General features: G+C 43.4%; 2 protein-coding genes across 4 annotated transcripts in view; both read right to left on the bottom strand.

Annotated features, from left to right (window-relative positions):
• Positions 1-1,060, bottom strand: part of parga (poly (ADP-ribose) glycohydrolase a) — a 36,090-nt gene extending 35,030 nt beyond the window's left edge. Inside the window, exons 1-2 of one of the 2 annotated variants that reach the window (XM_079730530.1) lie at positions 918-1,060; positions 224-282 (exon numbers count right to left, since the gene is read on the bottom strand). In XM_079730530.1, coding sequence (XP_079586656.1) covers positions 224-252 — 29 coding nt within the window. In that variant the 5' untranslated portion in view covers positions 253-282; positions 918-1,060. The other variant, XM_079730531.1, reaches the window with a different exon arrangement.
• A 269-nt stretch (positions 1,061-1,329) lies between these two features.
• On the bottom strand, positions 1,330-23,962 carry myofl (myoferlin like). Of its 2 annotated transcripts, none has more exons than XM_079730513.1 (54): positions 23,512-23,962; positions 23,057-23,112; positions 22,831-22,922; positions 20,839-20,947; positions 20,640-20,739; positions 20,149-20,318; positions 19,924-20,052; positions 19,462-19,524; positions 19,278-19,328; positions 19,085-19,115; positions 18,834-18,949; positions 18,565-18,691; positions 18,117-18,220; positions 17,953-18,021; positions 17,819-17,862; positions 17,596-17,678; positions 17,427-17,465; positions 17,089-17,213; positions 16,586-16,699; positions 15,990-16,167; positions 15,538-15,662; positions 15,313-15,422; positions 14,800-14,992; positions 14,124-14,279; positions 13,562-13,693; positions 13,073-13,236; positions 12,459-12,573; positions 11,583-11,685; positions 11,138-11,277; positions 10,725-10,889; positions 10,296-10,383; positions 9,857-9,934; positions 9,547-9,728; positions 9,027-9,185; positions 8,577-8,678; positions 8,047-8,208; positions 7,769-7,934; positions 7,488-7,558; positions 7,350-7,364; positions 7,146-7,241; positions 6,704-6,832; positions 5,652-5,807; positions 5,325-5,416; positions 4,978-5,148; positions 4,503-4,651; positions 4,191-4,330; positions 3,877-3,965; positions 3,688-3,783; positions 2,847-2,988; positions 2,612-2,711; positions 2,298-2,491; positions 2,106-2,215; positions 1,849-1,996; positions 1,330-1,644 (listed from the first exon to the last, which is right to left on the bottom strand). In XM_079730513.1, the coding sequence occupies exons 1-54, from the start codon at positions 23,597-23,599 to the stop codon at positions 1,606-1,608; spliced, it is 6,165 nt and encodes a 2,054-aa protein (XP_079586639.1). In that variant the 5' UTR covers positions 23,600-23,962; the 3' UTR covers positions 1,330-1,605. The 2 variants fall into 2 exon arrangements, with proteins under 2 accessions (XP_079586639.1, XP_079586638.1); XM_079730512.1 differs by having other exon boundaries at positions 7,146-7,244; positions 23,512-23,961.
• Positions 23,963-24,775: the final 813 nt, after the last annotated feature.

Below are 24,775 nucleotides of genomic sequence, written 5' to 3'. Positions count from 1 at the left end.
AATTACACTTCTTTGTAAAATATTTGCTAATAAGTGCATTATGTTTTCGATTATATAGATATAAATATATATACATACACATTGTGATATTATCATATGCATGAGACAAGTTTTTACTACATATTATGATTGATAAGAGATTAAGCAAATTTACTGAGGCACAATACATGTGTATCTAAGCAGACATCTAAGCAGGTTAGTTAACATATATACAAGTCAGTACCTTTTTTGAGAATCCATTTCTTGATCCATCTTGAGGGAATTCAGGTAGAAGTATCAAAACTATAAAGATGGAAAAAATGTAAACTTTCATGACTTTCATCATCATCACCATTCCAAGTCAAAATAAAGGAGGTACTAAAGCAAGAAAATAAAAAATGAGGCATTTGACTAGAGGTGTGTTGATATATTATATAAGCAATTGGCGTGAATCTCAGAATTTAGTTAGGTATAGTTAGGTACAAGACTGCCAGCTGAAACGGATTCAGCTCCCGATTTCCGAACCGGGATTTGTTCCTGCGTGACTCCTTGACGATCTCGACTATACAACCCAGACTGCAACCAGAACACCTTTGCAGAGCAAAGGGTTTTCACAAAAGTGATTCTAAAACGACCACCACAATATATGACGAGCTAGCTAACTTGACATGGCTCTTCGTTTATTAACAGTATAACGTTCCCTAAGACCCATGACACACTACCTGCATTAGCGATTCATCTTGCAATCTTCTCATGGACATCTTCTCATGGACACAGTGAGTCTTAAATACGACATATTATTTGTCAACCTGCTGTAGCTGAAGAATGACGTTAGCTATTGTTGGCTGGTAAGCTAGCATTGAGCTGTCAAAGTACAAACTGAAACTGATGGAGATCCTGGTGCCAAACTGTCCATTAAAAAGCTTGATCCAACTTACAATCACGCTGTCTTTGTGTACGTCTGACTTCGATACATTACATTTTTTGTAACTGTTTTGCATCAACGGAATTGTATTTAGACAAAACTACTTTATGCATCATCCTTTGGTATTGTTTTAGTTTCAATTCGTCGCTGAGTGACATCACGGGTTGACGGCAAGCAAATCACAACCAATCATAACAAGTATCTGGAAAAAGGGGCGGGATAATGATTAGGTATCCCAGCAACTCTATCGTAAAGAGGGTTAATGTCGTGCATATCCTTCCTAGGGATCGAACGGATGGTTCGTTTCACAAGAGGCGTCAACGTCTATAGAAACAGGCTCCTCTGACAGGATGAACAGAGAATATTTAGTTTTTCAAAGTTTTGACCTTTGCTATAGTAACTCTAATGTCACAATAATGTAAACAAGTCATTAATACGTTTATTTAAAAGCTCACATTTCATAGATATTACCAGCATACAAAATGCGTAAACGCTGAAAACAACAAATAACATATTCAGCGTTATTCGTAGTGCAAAAAGCCCCAAGAAGCCTTACAAGGAAGTTAATCAATCTGGATAATAGCAGGCATTAAAACATTTATTTTGTTCAATTTCTTGGTTCCAGGGGCAGGTTACTGGCTATAGTGAACCATCATCCCTCTGTGTTTTCTGGAGCAGGGAAGCAGCCTTGGAAGCACTGACTACGAGAAAGGCTTCACAATCTTCATTGAGATGTAGTTCTGTGGACGCAACAATTAATACAAAGGTTACTGATTTACACGTCAAACATTTGTTAACATAATTTCTGTAAAATCCAAAACATATTAAAATGTGGTAATCATGTGATACTCAATTGGAGCTTTATGTAGACATAGATAGTCTATGATCGATATGCAGAATGCAATGTGTATTTCAGAACAGGTCATTATGATAGATGATCTTACAGGCAGGGAGTAGAGCATGATTGCCAGGAATAGGATCACCAGTATTAGAATAATTGATATGATGAAAATCCATTTGAATCTGCGCCACACAATGAATTTCATTGTCTTGCAGGGATTTGTGAACCAGAAGAACGATGTGTCAGGGCGGCTGGAAGACAAAACATCAAAAATAGTTCAGTTATGTTTATTAATTCATGACTTTAAGAAAATATTAAAGATAATTAATTTGAACTCCTAAGGGAGGAACTATATCTTACTTGGGAGACTCCAGTCTAGGGTTCATGTTGGGCTCATCCCTGCCCTTTCCTGCTGGTTTTTCCTCCACTTCCTTCTCCTCCACAATCTCTAAGGTCATCTCCACCTTCCCCTGTAAAACATGAAAGAAATGACAATACGATCCTGCTAACACATGTATTCTGCTGATTTTAAGTGGTTCGTTTTGAACATACCCCAATCACATGTTTTCCATCCTGTTCAATCAGGCAAGGCCACCAGCCTCGCACTGACTTCTGGGAGAACAAGGAGGTAGCCTTTGACGTTTTGGACAGGCTTGAGCCTTCCATGCCCGGTATCATCTTCAGGCTGCACTTCTCTGGGCTTTTAGCTGGAGGGATCAGATGCAGCAGATCCAGCTCCACTGTGCCTGTGGCAGAGTTATTGAAAAGTCATGTGTTTTTCAGTCTTTGTTATCTCTTTTTTGCAAAACATTTGTATGTATTTTGTTGTCTGGATTAGTCGTAGATTAAGAGCGGCATTGACTGACCTAGGTAGTCATCCAGGGAGAATTTGTCATTGTCCCATATCTGGATGTTCAACTTTGGAGGGATCCTGAATTCGGTTTTGTCCAGATTCCAAAAGCGGTTCTGGTAAAGACAAATCGTCAACATCTTGCTGTTGTTCTCTGGTCTCATTTACATTTGAAGCATGGTTATGCATATACAGAGAGGATGTATTACTAAGTGGAAAAATAAGAGCAGTTGACATGATGTCACTCTTACTTTTTTGGAGACCAGACACAGTTGTTCTGCCGGCAGGTAGTCAAACCCGAAGATGAACCTCCAGTTGAAGTTCCCGTCTCCGTCCAGGGATCTGTAGTGGACGTCCGTCTTCTGCTTATCCTCCTCCATCCCTGGCATCCATCTGGGAGACGTGGTGGTGATTAAAGTCATGTTTGACTGAAATATTTCACCAAACATGATCATGATGATTTACGATTGTGAAAACAGGATTTAAGGAGTAAAAGGTATTAAAAGGCCCCTGTCTAGCTCAACTTGTCGAGCATGTCACTACTATAGGGGTTCAGGGGCTCGATTCCAACTGGGTTTTGGGCTGGAAATTCTTTGAACTGAATTGACAATGTACCAAAAAAAGATACTTTATTGTTCATTGTGAAAAGGGGTAAAAGCATAAAAAAAAGAAAGCATAAAAAGGTTGAAATGCTGAAGTGAGCACCCCAGTACATAGAAGGGAAAACAATTGTTGGAGCCCAGCTGCTGGTTAGGATGCCTCTGCTCCCTTCGGCCATCCAGAATGTATGGTTTATGTTATAGCCATAAAAGTGCAGAGGCTGTATATGTTTCCTCACCAAGGCTGATACGCATGGCCGAAACTGTGACGTGTTTACTAAACATAGTAACTCAGAGCTTGCCTTGTCTTAGTATCTCTAGAAAGTCATGTCTTCAAGAAATGTCCATTACAGTTCACTCAGCTAAGAATTCCTGAGCTCACAAAGACGCTTCCACCAAGTTTAATCTACTATTAGTATTTTACTCAACCAAAGCAATGGTTATGATAGGGGGCGTGTAATAGTGCTTTCTTTGGATTGACACAATCATGTACCCTTTAACGTAGATGTCACTCATGTTTTCTCCAGTGATGCTTGTTTCGTCCAGTGTGACATCTGTTGTGTTCCAGATGATGGTCCGCAGGTGGTACCTGTTACAATCACACCGTTATTTGAGGTACTGTATGTCCATGCCCATATCAAATAGCATCCATGGCATTATTTTTTAGTTTGGGTATTCATACCGTTTGGCTTTGCGCGGCTCTATGTCAGACGGCGGCCCAGGCACGCCAAGACTCTTGGGGAAGATGTCCACCCACATTTGAATTTTTCCCTGAAAATAGGGAAGAAATAATGTTACATTTAAATGTAACACTATAGCACACATACAGATTCTATGTCCATTTAAATTGTTTTAAACAAATACTTGTGATTTGTTTTTATTTATCTGTGTGTGTTTGTGTGTGTGTGTGTGTGTGTGTGTGTGCGTGTGTGTGTGCGTGTGTGTGTGCATGCATTCCTGCGTACATGCGTGCCTGAGTGGGTATCCATGTCTAACCTGGGATAGTGTTGGCTGAAAGGAACTGTACAAAGTCCTGGTCTCCACATGCTCTGGTACCAACCCCTGGTTCCTGAGGACATGCAGGGCCAGCCTTTCCTTCGGTGGGCCAAGATGCTGATGTTCAACCTTATTGGCCTCTGAAAAAGTACAAGGAAACAAATGTTTTTCAAAGAATCCCTTTAGACAACAAAACTGAAAGTGAAAGTAAAGTCAACATCAGTGTATAATTGTTTTACAAACAATTCCACGTGTGACCATGGGAGTTATCCTTCTATAATTTAAGAATGCCTCAAGTGTTAATATTCCTACCAAAGTCCATCAGGCTGTACTGCTTCCCTTCAAAGGACAGAGAGCTGCCGTCCATCTGTAAACCAGGGGGAGGAATCCCCCTCAGCCTGGCCAGGTTCTGCAGGATCTGAGATGGCTTCAGCTGGTCCCGCCACTGGTTGCTCCCTGAGCTGTAGGGAAGCACATGCTTACACATAGGCTGTCTCCTGTGCTTGTCGTTTTAGACTAGGCGGTGCAGCACTTTCTTTGGAGCCTCTCCAATTTTGATCATTATTCTAACATTGCTTCAGTTGCCTGAGAAAGGAGAAAATCCACCTTGATTGTATTTCGTCTCAACACGTTAGGCTGAGGTCTTGCTACATGCCACTGTTTCTTTTTTTTTCATGGGTAACCAATGCATTGCAGTGATCCAGCGATAATAGTAGGGTGAGCGGCAGCCTATCCGTTTAAAGATGCATGTCTAGACTTGGTGTGTGTAACAACACTAGGAGCTTACATGCAATAGGTCTGTGGAAGGCCACAGTAAGAGCTGAAGCGCGAGAGGAGTCTGTTCTCCAGATCGATGATGGTCTCGCCCACTTTCTCGTCCCGACTCAGCAGGTCGAAGTCATAGACGGCGATCTTCAAATCCTTGTCATGGGGGAGGAAGCAGGACATCTCAAACGTCCTGGATACATAGAAACAAAACAAGACATTCAGTTGTGCTCTCACCCCACAGAAACCCAAATATAATACGATATGTCTATCGGAGGTAAAATACACAAAATAATCCAAAGTTGAATGAGTATATGAAGAAACACAAATGTGTTGATTATTTTTCTTGATATGCACTCGCTGTCTTACCGGCCAAACTCTGGATTGAGTGTGTTGGGTTTGTAGTTTTCTCTGTCATCTACTGTTCTCCTCCCAAGATTAATCTTAATGTAGGGGTCGCACTGAGATGGGAAAAGAGATAGTTTAACCTTTAATGCGGTCTCATAAATACGGAGACAAATGAAGATATCCATTTGTTAAGCAGCATATTTGCACAAATCAACTACAAAAAATCTGTGTGCAAATAATGAGCTGTTGAAATGGAATTCAGATCCAGTTAAGACTAACAGTAGAGGCTGTTGATTGGCATCAGCCATGGCCGTGTGTTTGACACTAAAGGGGATAGGGGGGCCTCACCAGGCCGTTGTTGTCCTTAGGCTGCAGGTCAGAGCAGCGCACCACGTAGATCCTGACCAGGCACTCCTGCGGACCACTCTCAGGCAGCTCCCTGAACTGGCGTGGGGGAGCAGCCATCCCGGGGTCCTCGTACAGCGGGTACACCCGGAAGGAGCCCTGTGGCATAAACCAGGCAACAGGTCCTTTATGGAGGCAGGATGGTTTATAGAGCCTGTGCATCGCAAGCTTTTGGGTTGAAACTCCGATGTCTGCGCCCACTTCTTTGTCGTGTGTGTGTGTATGTGTATGTGTGTGTGTGTGTGTGTGTGTGTGTGTGTGTGTGTGTGTGTGTGTGGGGGGGGGGGAATTTTTATACTTATTTATTTTATATCTTTAAACATTTGTCAAGAACCTCAAGTTCAGTCAACTTTATAGCAGTCACTGATCCTCCAGCTGCTGAGAACTTCATATCATCCATCATTGTTCCATTAGCACTCCAGAATCTCTTTTCTCCTTTCATACTCCCACACTATCAACCAGCGGACACTGCTCTCGAAGTCAAGCTCTCTTCTCCTGTTGCTTCATACCATACACTACCTTCAGGAGAACATAAGTGCAAAACTCAATTGTACCGTTTGTTTCTCACAAGTAAATGTATTTGTGCGAATAAAAATCCCTTACTTTCTTTGCGTCTGTTTGGATTGTAGCCTCTTGTTTTGTCCTTGTATTAATATCTTAACCAAACACAATTTATAATCTCTATATACACAATGTTAGACATTATGTTCTGATATTTCTTTGCACTACAAAGGTCTTAAACCTGATCCATGCTGGTTAATCACACACAGTAAGCTTATAACATAACATAGCATACATTTACATCATATACAATTCAACATGTCGAGTCTCTGTGAGCAGGCACAGATCTGTTTGATATATACAAGGTATAAGGCTGTTTTTCTACAGGATAATTCAAATGAGCCTCATTTAAATTCTTTATATATTCCACCAGGGGGCAGCAACGATTAAAATGTGAGGAAAAAAGGCTATATTAACACGGAGACTCGTTGCACCTTGAACTCTCCCACCACGGACGGGTCTTCATCCTCATCCTCCATCTTGCCTCGCTGCAGTTTAAAGGTGCGGCAGAAGTCTGTCAGCCCACAGAACTCGGGCACGTCTTCAAGTTCACAGTCATACACCTGGGGTAGACACACGCACATACACACACAGACACAGGCAAAGAAAAACACACACACACGCAACCATGTGCACAGAGACATACACAAACACACACACACATAGACACATAAGTACATACATATGCACACATACACACACACAAAATAGACACAAATACACACAAACACACACACACACATGCAAACACATACACACACACACACACACACACACACACACACAATGAATCACAAACGAGTTGGTTTAAAGACTTATCATTTTGAAAATTGCACGTCATGCAAATAGATGACAACAGCATTCTGTGGTATGCACCTGCAGGGTGTCATATCCCTGTTGTAGGTAAGGACCACACTTCTCCTTCTCTCCTATGGAGGCATAGAACTTACTCCACCAATCCACCGTATCTTCCTGCTGAAACAGGAAGTGAGCAAGAAATAAAGGGAAGTGATGACTTCAAAAACACAGCCTATGAATTTCAAAAGTGATGATACAAAAGAAACAATAGGGAATATCTACCTGTTCTTTATGAATCTGTGAGGAAGGAAGGAACGAACAGAGGAACGAACAGAAAGGAAGTCCATGAGAACTTAATTATTATTGTTATTATTATTATTGCTGTGTTTAGGTGTTTATGTTTTGGAAATTATTACTGACCTCAGCGCTTACAATGGGTCTGTCTTCGATGGTTATGACCACATCGCCTGGGGCAGATGAAATCATCGCCACTACAAAACATGCACATCATCAGGTGAATACTTTGTGCGTGTGTTGTGCATGTGTATGTGTATGTTTTTGCGGATGTGCATGTTTAAGTGGTATTGTTGGTGTGTATGTGTGTCATGGGGTGCAATTCCATGTGTGTGTGAGTGATGGAGTGAGTGAGTCAGTGAAAAAGAGAGAGAAACAGAGAGTGTATGTGAGTGTGTTCTGGTTACTTTTGGCAGACATGACCATCTCATTGTTGTTGAGGTACGGGTCGCAGCGGAACTCCTCCAGGGAGTCGATGGTACACTGACCGACCACGGGCTTTCTGCCAAACGGCCGGTGGTCCACCACCTTCAGAATAATGGGTGGGGTGTACATCTCCTGTTTAGGCAAAAGCTGGTGGAGGAAAAACAGGAACAACAATCAACAGGGGACATCTGAAAGACGATATTGTTATACCAGTGTAGGGTGAGTCACCATGATGTGTTGAAATGGGAACGAGCGATACCACTTTGAGCAGCAGCACGGAGCTGGGGAAGTTTGGGTTCTTCTTGAAGTTCTTGATGACGGCGGTGTGCACCACTTCGCCCCCGCATTCCACCACCAGGCTGGGGGAGGAGATGCTAGCCAGCTGGTAGGTCTTCATGTTCCTCAAGCCCCAGGTCAGAACCTGTGGAGCCGGGAGGCACAGAGGTACACACGATGACTACGAAACCACGGAGCAATTCGAAGAATAGAAACGCAACAAAAAAAACCCGAAGATAAGATATAGTTGACTAAACGGAGATACTATCTACAGCACTTCTTTTCCCTTGTTTGTAAGTTCAAGGTAAAATAAACTTGACCTGGATTATAAAAGAAGTGAAGCAATACTAAGAAAAGGTAGGGTGAATTGGGTGAATTGCAAAAGCTGAAAAAAGAGCTCTGAATCCGATTCCCTTATCTTCTGTCCTGAACCAGCGAGGTTGGTCTGGTCTTGTCTGGATGTGTCTGGTGGGAACATGGTTGAATAGCTGGGTGGTGTGGCTCCAGGTTTACCTCTATGGCGGTGAGCTGCACCACAGGCCTGATTCCCTGAGGAACCATGAAGAGGCTGTCCCCTTTCAGCGGGGGGAGAAGGGGAAGGTCTCCCTCCTTCACCTGGAAGCACAGAGTCCACATCTCATCCACATTTCTTCAATCAAAGGTTTTACGCATTATCGTTTTAAAATACTGATTTTGAAATGTATGTAACACAATTATTACATTGTATTTTTCAATCAATGTTTTCTTCTGTTCTTTTATTCAGCCTTCGGTCGTTCCTATATTAGTTGCCATCTTCTTCCCATCTTCCTCCCATCCTTCCCTCACTCCCTCCCTTTCCCGCCCCCTCCCTCCCTCCCTCCATTCCTCAGCGCCCATGTTTTCTTTTCATCTTTACTTAATTAACTACTCCCCATGTCCACATTCTTTCTGTCTAACTCCAACAGCACCTTATAAGGTCCTCACCCCGTCTTTCAGCAGCAGCTCAGCAGCCACCAGCATCTGTCCTGCATCACGGCCCTTCTTGGTGACCGAGTACCACAGCAGCTTGGGGCTGATGGCCACAGCAGGGTTCAGATTCACTATCGGAGGGCACGTGCAGCGGCCCAGGGCCTCGTCTCTGCCCTGCACAGCAACACACGAAGCCGTTTGGCCGTTTCAACGGACGCATTTATCCAAAGTGACTTAGTGATTTATTTATTTTTTTAGATTCATATCATGAGCGGGTGAATTAGGGTGTCAGGGTACGTTGCATCTGGAGGAGGTCTACAGGCAGGTGCTGTGGACATTGGGGGAATCGAACCCAGAACCTTTCGGCTGGGAGTCGAAACACCCTAACCAAAAGCCTGTCTGTCCACAACAGTGTAACACAATACAAAAAGGGCTAAAAGCAGAATTTGCCATCAAACTTTGAGTTCACAGACTCGTGGTTCATGTCAGAATGCGTAGGGCTGTAAACATGCAGACGTGTGCTGTCCTCACGCACCACTTGGTCGCTGTCGTACAGCTCCATCACCACGTCGGGGGGGTTGCGGGCGATGGTCTTGGGGTCTCCGTAGACCTCCACGTCCTCGAATATCAGCGTCTGGTCCCAGGTGGGGTTCAGGGTGGACCTCACCACCTCTGTGGTCTTGCTGACGTTCAGGAAGGACACGTGGACGTAGGGGTCTGTAGGGAGACGGGTCGGAGCGGGACGTGTTATGTTGCAGCTCGGTGACACTGTGGCGATCTACTGCGATCTTGTGGGATCGTGTTGTTATCGCACAGAGTCAAGAGGCTCTTCCTGTGCTCCTCACCGGAAAAGCTGTCTTTGTCCATGGCACAGAGGGTCTTGGCCTGGTAGACGTACACTCTGAGATGGTACCTGTAGCACCCTGGAAGGAACAATAGACGTCTTAAAGATGTATACCTGGGTGCATATACATATAGCAGTGGAGTGCTATATATATATATAATATTGCACTATGACATAGTACTTGTACTGTATGTCCATTCCTAAGTTACTCTACTTAACATAGTCACATGCAAATGTATATTGATATGCATTCACATAAAAAATATACAAGCAAATGTTCACATTTAAATAATCATATGCATATGCATACATATATAGAGTAGCGTTATGCATTCACATACACACATATGAATGTGGAATAGTTAAAAAAGGAAGAGGGGGTCAGTGGTGTTCATTTCCTGCCAGATACTGAGTGTGGATCAGGCCTGCGGGTCACTTACTGCTGAAATTACAGGAAACCTTGGGAGTGTTGGCTCCAAACAGTTTAGTCGCGTCTGCCTTGCTGGCTTTCTCGTCAACGTCAACACCCTAGATAACAAAACATACTGTACTGTACTGGCTTAATGGAGAAAAATGGCTTCACCAAACAAGCGGAAACTGCTGCTCGAAACACCAAGTGTAAGAGAACGATAAGCAAACAAGCTGGTTTTGCTGGAGAAATGTCAACGAGTAGTATAGTGTGCTACCATTTATGAACAGGAACAGGGCAAATTAAGGGGAATAATGACAGGATATGACTCCTACCACATATTTTCATTCTGTAGTCATGCCAATAGATTTCAGAAAAACAGAGAACCACAGTCACCAAGGAGTTTGGCACCATGGCACCAACGCCTATATTTATTTTGTTATATCAGCTAGCTACCCACCAGGGCCCCTTCCAGCCTGAAGATGGCCGACGCCCCCATGCGGCCTGAGGGAGCCATCTTTCTTCGCCATCGCCGCCGCCGGAACATGTCTGATGATCGCTCCTTCCTGTGGAACTTCCAGCCAATCAGAGAGGAGTACTCCCAGTCGTCTCCAGATGTCCGTCTCTTTAATGGAAACAAAAAGGTTAAGGGTGGCACAATCAACAACAACAAGTCGCTCTTCAAGTTGCCTCTGTTTTGTCACTTTCCTTTCCTTAACAAACCTCAGAATTGTCCCCCTATTTTCCTTTTGCAGGGCTAAACACTTATCTTACATTTTACTTTTCTTACTTTTCTTTTCTACATTGTTCCCTTCTTTACATTCCTTTGCTATCCTCAAACTTCCCTCCTTTCCTTCCCTCTGCCGGCCTCACCTCTATGGTTGGCATGACGTCCGAAGTCCGTCTGCGTGGCCGTACCAGCCTCTTCCTCCGGTGGACGTGGTACATCTTCTCCGCGGCCCCCCAGGATTTGGGCTTGTCTTCGGGGGGAATGGTGACTCCATACTCCCAGCCTATGGCAAAAAGAAAAATGAAAAGGTGCACAAATATATACTGTATTAAGCCCAAAGCGCACAGAGCGCTATTTCGGTTCATATTTGTTGCGTGACCATAGAACGTATATAACCAACAAAGCTCACTAGCCTGCCTAACCGTTTTTATTAACCGTACCTAACCTAACCGTACCAAACGTTTTTTGCTTACTTTTTTGAGCTTATTGATTGCGGACAAACAAAAAAATTCAAGTTACTGCAGCAAACCCCATTGTGGTCTATCAGCATCTGAAGAAAAGATTGGATTGGTTGGAGGTTTTATTGACCTTTCTCGTCCACAGCTCTGTTTACATCGTAGCTCCACTCGTCCTCCCACATCCACCCGGGGGGGCAGTCCATCTCCTCTGGGCTCTGAGCCTGCTCTCCATTCTGGATGAACACCACAGACAGAGGCAGCTAGCTATAGTTCATTTGAACAGCTGGCACATACTTACAGACGCTTCTTTTTATGGTTACTGTCAACTCAGGAAAAACTGTAATTACATATAAGGGTTAGGAATACTATTTACGTGCTATATTTTTAAATAGTAATCTTATCATTTTGTAATAATATAAGGTTTAAATCATATATTTTTTTCATAATTATTATTATGACATAACAATTTTAAATATTTATTTTAGTATGTAAGTAAACACTAGGAGTTCCACTGTTTTAAAGTAGTGTGTTTAGAGCACTGGTGTTTTGCAGTCAGGTCCCTCCCTCATTTGCCTATGTGCAAAAGCCTGCACTTAATCAACATGAACAATTACTTGCCACAGCCTGTTCCAGGCCGAATGGCTGTCTAGATGCCAAGTGCAACAACCATATTTTCTGTGGCTTATACACTCACTTTGGAAAGAATGTGCACATTTTTGGCTTGCTCATCATTTAGGATTACTAAAACGTATGAGTTGTCAGATTTTTCTTATATAAGAAAGCACTGTTTCAAACAGGAGTGGTCTGCAAATGTTTATTATTATGCTCTGTAAAATGAATGGGAATTCCCATTCATTTTACATAAGTTTCCACGATGTGGAAACTTATTTGGTTTGATGTCGCAATCGGCACCAGGCGTATTTATCCGTTGTTTGAAAATAGCAGGCCGTTCCACTTAATGTGGCTGGTGTTTGATTACACGGTCCCTATAGGACAGTCTTCCTACCACGTCTGTGTACGGCTCGCTGGCCGGTGCCCATTCACCGCCGGGGAAACGCGTCTCGTTCTGAAACACTTCGTCTGTGAACTCTGTGTGGCCAGCGTCTGCTTCTGTCAACAGGCTGAGCACACGCACACACACACACACACACACACACACACACACACACACACACACACACACACACACACACACACACACACACCCACACACACACACACACACACACACACACACACACACAACGCTTAACATTTGAGATGTATAAGTGGGCTAGAGAACATGCTAGGAACAGGAAGTTTAGAGAACAAGAGCTATTTACATGACTGCTGATGGGAGAATGTAAACAGACGAAGAAGGAGGGCGCTTAGGGCAAATGGCGATAATACGCCCATTCATTTCCTTTGATTGTACTTAAATCTTTTTTCCCTTGAAGTATTTCTTGCCCAAGCACCGATTTGGGTTCTGCTGTTTAATCTGAAATCTGATTCCCGAATGCAAAGCATTCCTCAGCGCTGCATGCCGAAACACGTCCACGACAGCGGCCCTCTGTTATGCATTTAGGGGGTTGGCACAAGCCCAGACATGCATGCGAGCGGCAGCGGTGACATCGTACTGACCATCTCTCGGGCTCAAAGAACCAGTCTCCCTCCCAGTCCCAGTCTCGGGGTGGCATGAAGCGCTCCTGCTTCAGCTTCACCTTCCCAGTCACGTCCGAGAACTTGTGGCGGCCGACCAGACCGGTGGTGCCCCAGTTCCTGATCACCTTGGCCTGGTTCTCATACTGCCGTGAGAGAGCGGGACGGACTAGTGGTTAGGGTTAGGGTGGATTTCCAGTCTAAAGGTTCTGGGTTCGAACCCCGATGTCTATCTGCATTCCTAAGCAAGCCATCCTATTAAAGGATAACTTCAGGAGTTTTCAACCTGGATACTGGGGTCCAGGTTGAAGAGGTTTCCCTCAACAAATTATGTATCTAAAGAAAAATACCTTGGACTGTCACTTTGGGTAATTGAGTGTGTAAGTGTTTGCTAATTGACTACTAACTGGTGTCTAACAACTACTTTACAGTATGGTTAACAGAGCAAAGAACAGCTCTAGAGCTGGCTACCATTTCTGCGAACACGCTGAAGGTTCCCTCGGCGAAGCTGTTGAACTTCTTCTCATGGGCCGACAGACCCAGCCACATGTTCACCCGCAGCTGCACCGGGATCTTCACGCCCTTGTCCTTGTCCATTGGATACTGGGTGGAGGGAAGGGGGAAGTTACTAATCAATTCAGCAATCAATCAATCCATCAATCAATCAATCAATAGATATGTTGTGGAATTGTCAATGGTAATTCACCATTTCAAATAAAATGCGAGAGGAAAGACTTGCTTGGTTAGTAGCTGATTGGCAAAGATTATCGTTTCATTATCGTTGAGTATTGTACATTGTGATATTGGTTGTAATGAGTTGGGTTAGGATAGTGTAGTGGTGGCAAGTTTTTTTTTTTGACTTCCGACAAAGGGTGCTGGGTTGATCTCCGTGGTCCACAGCACAACATGTAGGCATCCTTGAGCAAGATAGCTAACCCCTAACCCCTACCCTCCTACCTTAACCGCATTCCCTGTAAGTCCCTTTGGATAAAAGCGTCTGCTAAACGACTAGATAGAGCTCGCGTCTGCTTACCTGCATGAAGATGGTCTGGGTCCGCCCACAGAACTTCCCACAGGCCTCCTCCCCCATGGTGGAGTAGAGGATCCGATTGGCCGGGACACGGGCGTAGGCCAACCGCTTCTCCCCGCGCATCATCCAGATGATCACGTCTGGGAAACTGTTCTGAGGCTGAGGCGACGGGCAACATTGGAGTAACAACAGTAAATACACCCTGAGTCACTGTGGTTATTTTGTGTTCACTCAATCACATCTTCCCCAAAGCCCTCCTTCCCCTGCCTCCAATCCATACACACACTACTGATTATACAGAGCACAATATATTATCCTTTTTGGTATTTTGACTGAGTAAAACACTTACATTATCCCCTTATACTGTCTGCATTGGGCATCAATGCACACAGTATAAACCAGCCATCACCACACACACTCAAGATTGCACTGACATGTCAGCAGGGAACAACTGCTCTGCCTGCAAACCTTCCAAACTCGATTAAACTGTATCATCAGTGTGAAGAATGTAGTGGTATCAGGCAGAAAGGACTTGGCTGTGATTCGGTATTCGGTACTCAGTTGGTTTAAATCGTCAACCTCACTGCAAAATCCAACCTCTAGGGAGGTTACAGTTACAGAAATGGTGTTGTTTTGATTTAAATTGAGTTCAGTTCCTCTGGTTGTTCTTATCACTGACCTCCTCTGCCAGCTGCTTGAGACGCTCCAGCCAGTCCTCAAACTCGCTGACGGTGGCCTTGACGTCGGTTGCCTCCTGCCTCATGCGCTGGGCCATCTGTCTGACGCTCGCCACCGACGCGTCTCGCAGCTTCTTGATCTGCAGGTCCAGGGCGGTCAGGTTGGCCTGGCCCTCCATCACAGGGAGCTTGAAACTGAAGGGACGTTCAGGAAGGGATCAATGGATTTATGAATCAATCAAATACATCTAAATAATGACTCATACTCGTACCTAATTGAAAACGTTTGCAATTTTTCTCTTGATTTTCAATCTTGAAATATTCGAATGATCAAATTAAACAGACATGACAGACAAGTATATACAGCATATCCTAGATATTTGAACTATTATAATATTTCCATCCCGTGATCCAATAACTCCCGTTCTCTGAGCCTCTTCTGGGTCCCGAGCCGCAGGTTGAAAGCCAACGGTCTACAGTGCAGGAAGGACCCCTCTGGCTCTGAAGGCCCCTACCTGCTGAGGTCTTCGATCGTGTGATTTACGAGCTTCAGCCAAATCTCGACCAAACGGGACTCAGGCTCCTTGGCCAAGATCGCCGTCTTCAATGAAGTGAGGTTGTCCTCCTGGAAACAATAAACATCAAATAATTTGGGTTCAAAATATGAACGACGAATACAAATGTAGGGAAAAGTGAGAATACAGGGAATGGGATTGGTTTATAGAGTCGTCACTTCTCACAAGTCTCTCTGCGATGAAGAGGAGGATGTTAACAGAGTCCAGGCGGTGGTTGATGTCTTCCCAGAAAGATGTGAGGATCACAACAGGCTTAGTGTCCGCCCAGGGAAGGTAATAGTAGTGGTTACCTATGGGCAGGATTGGGAATGGGTCACACACACACACACACACACACACACACACACACACACACACACACAATAAACTCTATAAACTCAATGACAGTCATGAGATTGGGAACTATGAAAATCCTTGTTTTAATCCACAATGTCTGAAGCCTACCAATAGGCCTCTTTGAGCAGAGGTAACCCCTTACCTAGTTTGACCATTCATCCAAAATGACCTGTATCTAAATGACCTCTAAAATAATTTAAATAAAGGCTGCAAGTCAGCTGCAAATGGTTAACAAGAAATAAAAAAATAAAAAGTAGAACACAACAGAAATGCTCTCTCACCGTCGAACACGCCGTAGCTGAACTGCGTGGTGGACGCCAGGGGCTTGCAGGTGGAGTCCAGCTTGTTGCCGTAGTTACCGATGCTGACCTCAAACTGGATCGGCTCGCCGGGCTCCTGGAGCATGCAGGCGCTGTGGAAGACGGCGCACAGCGAGTACTTCCTCTTCCGCTGGTATTTCTGACAAAAGGGAGAGGGTCAGCTATCATTATGGAGGTAAGAGATAGGTCAACGATTATACTTTGTGCATTATTAGTTGGAAATGCCATAGCTGTCCTTCAGCTATTAGTGAGTGAAATGTAAGAATATCTGACTGCACGCCTGCCTCTGTATGAGACAATTTTAGAATTTGAAAGCTTCCAGCTCAGGCCAATCAGGGCCCCTCTTCACTGATTAGTTTTGGCAATCCATCTTGCCTTTCAATCACATCATAACATCATAACTCCACCAGAGCTGGAGTGAAAGAAACTCACACAGAAGCCGGCTAAGTTTAACAACTGTAAATTCTTACCCTACAGCACCTTATATGGCCTCATAATGAAATGCGAACAAGACAGCGAGCACAAGGACAAAAGAGAGGAGGTCTGTCTCTCTTCACCTGCGCCAACAGGATGTCATCGCTGGAAATGTCCCCCATTCTCTTGTCCACTTTCTCATCCAGCTTGGACGACAGCTCGACGAGCACCCGTCCTCTGTAGGCTACCCCTTCCCCCTGGGGTGGAAAACACAAACACAAACATCAAACAGATGGCAATATTGCAATGATAAGCAAATAATTAAGTATTAGGGACACAGAATCTTTTATCGAGAGCTACTTGAAAGTGAATCCAGATACAGGTCATTAAGGAGCTGGTGAGGGACTGGGACTGTTGGTCTAGGATGACAACAGGTAAGTTATGGTCAAGGGCAATCCAACCTGGGAGGGCAGGACAGTCTAGTGGTCCGGGTGGTAGACCCCCAGCTTCAACGTTTTCTGGCTCTGATCCTCGGCGTTCGCAGTCAAACCCAGTAGGCATCCTCGAGCAAGATGCCCCAACCCCCCCACCGACTCAATAACAACCTGCGTCTGGATTCAGTGGGATGACTGCGTCTGCATGGTACCTTGCCCGTGTTGAGCTCGTCGTAGGGGTCCGGCAGGCCGCTGAACTCCCTGGGGCTCCCGTACAGGTTGATGTAGCACGGGCCGAAGGCCGGGAGGAAGCCCACCTCGGACTCGGCCGTGCTCACTGGTGGGCACAAGCACAGGAGATTCAACCGTTGTTCGGACTCACAGTCAAACGTGTTGAGAGAGTTTAAGGATTCAACTGATTGTGTGTTACACCTTCTGCTATTGTCACTGACATCGTGTTAGACCCAGGTCATAGCTTGTCAAACGAGATTATAATATTTTTCCCTTTCTTTGGAGCAAAATACATCAAAATGAAATCATAACTTCTTACATTCCGATGAAAGTGTGTTGGTATTCTCAGCCTGAGGTTCTATTTCAAACAGAGGGAATAATACAAGTAATAAATACAGCATGCATCATCCATAAAGTATTAGATGGTCAAAATGAATATTGATTCATGATTCTAGAATGGTAAACAATATTAAAAAGTGATCTCTCACCCTCAATTTCCCCCCCAGATGAGGCAATTTTGCTCAAATTCAAAAAAGCTGTTCCTATGACGTCATTTTTGGTAAGGCGATCCCTGAAAAAAGTAATAAAACATTTGCACGCAACATATAAGCACTCACAAACACAGACACAGACACAGACAGACACACACACACACACACACACACCCACACACACACACACAGACAACTTGTACATGTCTCTAGGTCTTACCAGTCGAAAACAGTCAACTTGATGCACTCAGACATGAATGGGAACTGTAAATTAAAAAAGCAGTATTAGGTGCATTTAGCATGTGTAGTAGGTGCTTTTAACATGTATTTTCCATAGGCAAACAATTATTTTACCTTGGCCTGAATATTCATGACTTGGTTCCACTCTGGGTTTGCATTTTTCTCTACGATTTTGGTGCTCAGCTAAAACACAATGAGCATCATTTGAAATAAATTCAGCATGTGCAAACACAAGATGCAGACATATACACATAACGATTTTTAAATTAGCTAAAAACCTTTTTCCCAGAGTAGCTCATCTCGAAAAATGGATCCACCAAGTTTTTCTTGTCGCCATCCTTTCCAAAAACCTGTTTGACCGTCTGAACAAATGCATCATCCACTGTAAAAAAAAAAATAAGACAGTTTTGTTTCACATCTATTTATAACAGTTATGATAAACATAGCAATATTTTTTCACAGCATCACAAATTGAACAAATGATCCAGCCCATGCTGCTAGATGTGTTCCTGTCTGTGGTCAATTTTTGTTAATCTATGTATATTTTTATTTTATATTTTACAATTATTTATCCAATGTGGTGGATACTGATATCATGGTACTACTTAGCAAGATTAGATGTAATGTTGCTTAGAGCTTATAGGTTATGAATAGCCTTATGCTAGTTGAATAGGTTGCCTGTGACTATTCTTCAGCTCTTCAGTGCCCATGTTGAATCCAACTCACTCTGAGGCATGTCCTCTGCCCGGTACACCTTGAGGCTGATGCTGGCCGAGCGCAGGGTCACCCCAGCCGGCACCAGGAGGTTGCTCTCTATGTCATCCTGCTCGTCGTTCACCTCCCGGCGCTCAATCTGCGGACGAGAGGAGGAAAGGGGAGAGGAGAGAGAGGGGGGGCGTAAGGTGAGGAGGTAAGGAGCGTTGTGGGTTGTATTGTGTCTTGTTGTATCTGTGTTCGTCAGAGGGTAGTTGACCCGGAATGGGAGGATGTCACACCTGTGGTTCATCTCCATTCCCCGCGAGGATGATGCTGACTTTCAGGTAACCCTTGGGCCCAGAGCTCGAGTCCTCCAGATCGCTCAACAGAAGCCATTTCCTCAGCACTGAATGAGCTGGAGTAAAAAAAATAAAATGTTGGTATGCCTTGTACTCAATGACATTTTTGTAAACACACTTTAGAGAACCAAATGTCCAAATATGTTTGTTAAATAAATAGGTTAAACATTTTATACTGAGAAAGTACTGACCAGGTTCGTCGTAGACATACCCAACATCAAGCTGGGTGACCATAAAGAAAAGCATAATAATTTCAATTAATCAGAGAGAATGGTGTTTCAATTACTTAATAATTCAAAAAGTAATTTGTAGAAGACATTAAATGTCCGGCAGTAAAACCGCTTTGGTAATGCTTTTACACAAACATGAAAGGGACTTGAATACCTTGAACTCTCCCATTAAACTGTCTGCTCTGAGGGAGTGAGAATCATAGACCTGTGAAGGCAGAGGAACCACAGTAAGCTATTAGCAATAGATCAATGGCCATGCGTCATACATCAACCACCAATGTTGTAAAGAACATATGAGATTAAATGTAAAGTATTTGAACAGGAACAATGGTACGAACCCGAAATATGATGTTCTCGTCCAACAGCTCAGAGGGTAGCATGTTAACATTGTAGAAGAACATCTGAAGTACATAAAAACTTGATTACTTAAAGTTGGAAGTCTGGGTTTTGAATACATCACTTAACTTACTACTTCAATATACATTTGACTTTTTCGTAGATTTAGATAAGTAAAGGAACAAATAGGTAGCAGGAAAGATTGTAAAATGCAAGAGTAAGCACAGGGATTTAACTTCAGACCTCTGGTTTCAGATGATTCACTGCTGCTTAGGACAGATAGCCTTATCAGGTTGTTATGGAGGCTACAGGAACAAAGAGAAGTCAAAAAGCAAGGACTAAAGACAAGCAAGAAAAAAGAAGCATTGTAACAAGAGTATATTATCTTCTCGATGGAAAAAGAAAGGAAGAATATCGGTTTGGCAAGGTTTTTGTGGGATGAGGAATTTCTGGGAGGAGGTTACCTCGTCAAAGTAGGGATTATTTCCTCTTCTGATTCGTGTCCTGTTGGTCTCTCCACACACGTTCACCTTCACCACCGGCCTGACGTTATTGCCAGGAAGTTGTCGACCCTCGACAACCCGGACACGAATCTGGATGTAGCAGAGCAACAGTGAGTCCCCTCAAACGCTGTCAAACGTGATAACAACGGTTGCGTTTTGAGAGAGTCAATGGCTTTTCCACAATACCTGGAAGTCCTGAGGCTTGTTGGCAAGGGCCCTGCGTCTCTTGGTGCTGTGGCGTGTGGTCTTCTGGCCTGGGTTGGGGTTCAGCCCCGGCCTGACATGCTCTCCCTGTTTACTTCCCGGCTGTAAACCTTTCTCTGTGTTCTCCACACCCTCTTCCTCATCCTCACCATCTCCCGTGGAGGAAAAAATACATTTAATCAACAATAATAAAATGCTATATGTGATCAAATGTGTACGCCAAGCAGAATCCCTGCCATTCTACAACTAGGACATTTCACGGCATTACACGCATCAATGTTTGAACTCACTGCATTCTCGTGTGCATCTAGAACCTCTACCGCTATGAAACCTCTCTGTTAAAGACTACTAGTTCTGGTAAACAATGTGTATGAAGAGATCCAAAATCCAAGCATGAAATGATAAAAGTCAAGCATATTCCAAAGTGACTTCTGAGGTGAAGCCCACCTCCACGTTCACCATGGTTCACTCACCGGGGTCCCCGTAGGACACCTCTCCATCAGGCTGGTCGTTGGTGGAGTTTGGAAAGGTGCCAGCAGGGGGCTCGTACCCAACGACCAAATTAATGGCCGCCTGAAAGAAAGATAAATGTATATTTTTGTAAAATTATAACAAAACGATAGTTGTTTGAATTATTCAGAGAGTAGGTAACTTTTTGAATGGATTGATTACCCCGATGGCTTGCTGTTTCTCATTGACCAGGGGAACATTCTTGAATGGGAGGGAGTTAGCCTGACCACTTGCTAGATCTCTCAAGGAAATTTTTGCAGAGCCAATGAATCTTAAAATCAATGAGAAAAGTGTTAAATCTTGATAAAAAAATACACCCAGATTCAACAAAGTAAACACAGTTCCACATTTATGAACATCTTAATATAAAATGTAGACATAAGTTCTGATTTTGTTTCTCTTTTATTCAGAGAAATACCAAAACTCTGTGATTCATCTTTAGTTCTCTTTATTGGCTAATAGAAGTGCCCATTTCCCTGTTTCACTTCAACTATTGAGCCAAAGTTATGGCAACTAATACACACCCAGAGTCCCCCCGTGCTCAGCAGAAGTAGTATGCGGGTGATTAACAACCACATGGGATTTCCTAACAATATCAATTCACATTTTCCAAAAGAGCAACTTCAAGTTCCATCCAATAGGAGAGAAGCGTTAGAGGAAACGATCAGATTATGACAGTGAGTTACTTGTAAACACAGATAGATCTTAACGTCCTGTCACCATAACAAAGACCAGAATTATATTGTTTGGATAATAGGGACGTGACGTGAAAGAACAGATGACATGATGTCACACACAATGTTTCGCGAGGAAAGGACCAGCCGATTTCCAGAGACAAGCCTGTGTTAGCATGAAAGGCTGTGTGGCAAAATGACAGAGGGATGGAAACAATTAGAGTGAGCCACAGGCATGACGTTGGCACACCAGAGCTAGCATGGAGGCTACACAGATATAGCAACTGAGATGATGGGGGGATGGGCAGAGAAAGAATAGGGCATGGAGTAAACCAAGAATGGTCCTTGAATATCTTAAGGGGAATATGGTAATGTTGAATATCAGTATAGAAACGGGAAACACATACACTGGGTGTATACAGTGTTGCAACAGTGTTGAAACTTGAAGGTTCTTGTTAGAGCAAAGCAATGAGAGAGCACTCACAGCACAGTCATCAGCAGCTTCTCTGAACACCCTCTGAAGCCGACTTAAGTGGGATGACTTTTATAGCCTACATGTTATCACATAAAGTGAATAAACCAAAGACTGTAATAATCCTGTAAAGTTTGGCCACACTGACAAGGATGAACACATTCTCCCAAACACAGGGTTAGGGCACACACACACACACACACACACACGCACACACACACACACACACACACACACACACACACACACACACACACGCACACAAAAAGCAAACACACACACACACACACATACATACACACACACACACACACACACACACACACACACACCCATACACACATACAGTTACTTCCCCAATTCCCAGCACACAAAAATCCCTCAATTGTGTCAGATAACTTGCAGAAGCCCGGTAACCACAACCAACCATGGTTTCCTGACATTTACATCTACTTTCACTGTAATCAAACAAGCTACCTTATTCTCTACAGACATATCATATTTTTCCACACACCAAAACACTAACAAAGACCACTGTTTTAATGTAGAGTTAAGACGTCTAATACATGTAGGGAAAGCCAATACAGCCAATACAAAAGGTATTTGGTAACAAAGGGTTGAACTGCTATGTAAACATCAATGTTATACCTCCGCTCCGTTCCAAGGCACAGCAGGCCTGAACAGGTAGCGATGTGGAGCAGGAAAGGTGCTCAGGGAAAGCAGAACCTCTCCTGGTACCAAGTCAAACTGCATTCTGAAGTAGCACTATGGTACTACATATTTGTTGTTGTAATAATGCAACCAATAACCATAGTGTGATCCCTATGGTGTGTATTTAATTGAAGATATACAGCGCATGAACTGTCTTTCTTGGTTACACTCGCACACAAATGATTGTTTATTTTCCTCTGCAATGATTCATGAATGACTAGCTGGTGTGTGTGTGTGTGTGTGTGTGTGTGTGTGTGTGGGGGGGGGGGGGGTGTGTTTGTCTGTGGATACACCTACTTGTCTTTTCCAACGGTTTCATAGTCTTTCACAACTACATCTATGTGTGAGGAAGGGTCCAAGGCAATACCCTTCAGGTCGAATTCAAGTACCTGTCATTACAATACATACATAAATACATAACCCATAAAACAACTAAGAAAATGTACATATTCACTGGCCAGTGTTGAATTACATTCATGAATATAAAGCATGCTGCATCTTACTGATGAAATGTATTACTTACTTCATTCCAAACAGGATTCAAATCATTGTCTATTGACTTTGTTTTCTTTTTTTCGCCTGTAAAAATAACAGAAACAATGCAGTTCTACCGATCAGTGTGGATCTATTTGTCTTCAAAGTCTGTATCAACCGAATGCATCTGCAGTCACATCACCTGTAATCGCATGATTCTTTATAATTTGAATACAAAATCTACCCAAACCAAAAGATATAGGGCCTGATTCAGGTCCAGGATATGTGCCAAGGAAGACCCAGTTCTCACCTTATAAGGATATGTTTTCCTATGTGGATGAATCACTGCCGAGACAACAATGTAGTCGGCTAGGATTGCTTTAACACAACCAGAAATCAACTAGAAGTAGTAAACTAGGTTGCTAACGATGCCAACAAGTAGCAAACTATACGAGAACATAAACAAAAACTTATTTTCATTCCAAAAAGTAAGTGAAAACTCACCTTTAAACAAAACTCCAGCTATTGGATCTGGAACCCCAAAACTCCTTTTGGGGATGCTACTCGCAGACTCAACAATGACCCGCAGCATTGTGCCAATCCTATGGACACATATTCCTTTGTCCCAGAAGATGTGAGGGGGGAGAAGCTTTGCTCGGAGACGTCGCCTCGCTTGATGCGAGTGAGCCTGCCTTGGGGTTGGAAGCTGAGTGCTGCGACTCGCAGTGAAAAGAGGCACTGGTGTAGTTGAACCAAGGACTGCGGACCACTAGAGAGGGCACTAGGGCAGCAAGAGCTTGTGAGATGAAGGCTATTTTTTTAAACTGGATTGTAGTGATTGCAATCTATCTCCACGTACACAGAAACAAACATTGCTTACACACACATTGCTCCCTCTAATTCTGACATCCTCTTCCACTAACCGCGGCTTTTATAGGCCTATGTCTGATATAGGCTGATGAATGATAAATAAATTTTCAGCGGCGATTTTGATAGGGATTGCCTAAAACAACAACGACGTCCCCTCTCAACAATGGAGAGGATACACGATGGTCACAGTAGTGTTTTTTTGACTAAAGTATAGACTGGTGTCACGTAGAATAGTTTGCGTTTCCCAAATATCGGAGCAATTTTCATCCTGCATTAAAGCGCCCCCTAACGGTGATGGGGAGTTCCTCATAGCGACCCCCACGGCTGTCTAACAGAGCCACGTGAAGTTAATCTAGGACCCCGATTAGTATAAGAAACATACATTTAATTGTAAATTAGTAATGTGTGTTTGTGGGTTTAATTATTTATTACTTAAATCAATCAATAATTCCTCTATTTTTGTATCTATTACAGTATTTATTTATTTGTATATTAACCGATGTAAGTCGCTTTGGATAAAAGCGTCTGCTAAATGCCCTAATTGTAATTGTAATTGTAATTTGCATTTTTTCAAAACTGAAATCATTTAATAAATGCGGTGTAATATTAATTTAAACTATTTACGTTTTTAGACTACAGTGTACAAGAGGTGGCAGACCGTCAGTTCGCGGTTTGGTCGACCCTCCCCCACCGACACCTAGCTTCAGGAAAACCAGGGGAAGAACCTCAAACACCGTGTTGCAGGTAATTTAGTACATGTAAAAACCTAGCACGTTACTCTCCCTGGATTTGAAACCCAGTTACCATCATCTTTAATGTCTACATAAATATAAATATGATCTGCCCAACTGTAGCTTATGGTAGCTAATGTTAGTCAACGATGATTTAGCTTGTTGCA

This window comes from Pollachius pollachius (genome assembly GCF_949987615.1).
Source record: "Pollachius pollachius genome assembly, chromosome: 2".
NCBI classification, from domain to species: Eukaryota; Metazoa; Chordata; class Actinopteri; order Gadiformes; family Gadidae; genus Pollachius; species Pollachius pollachius.
This window is presented reverse-complemented; position numbering and strand designations above follow the sequence as displayed.

Coding starts and splice junctions, on each gene's coding strand:
- myofl (XM_079730512.1), bottom strand. CDS start 23,599: ATGCTGCGGGTCATTGTTGAGTCTGCGAGTAGCATCCCCAAAAGGAGT. Junction 18,692..18,833: donor GGAATGGAGATGAACCACAG/GTGTGACATCCT, acceptor TCTCGTCCGCAG/ATTGAGCGCCGGGAGGTGAA. Junction 7,935..8,046: donor CCGTGCTGCTGCTCAAAGTG/GTATCGCTCGTT, acceptor TTCCTCCACCAG/CTTTTGCCTAAACAGGAGAT.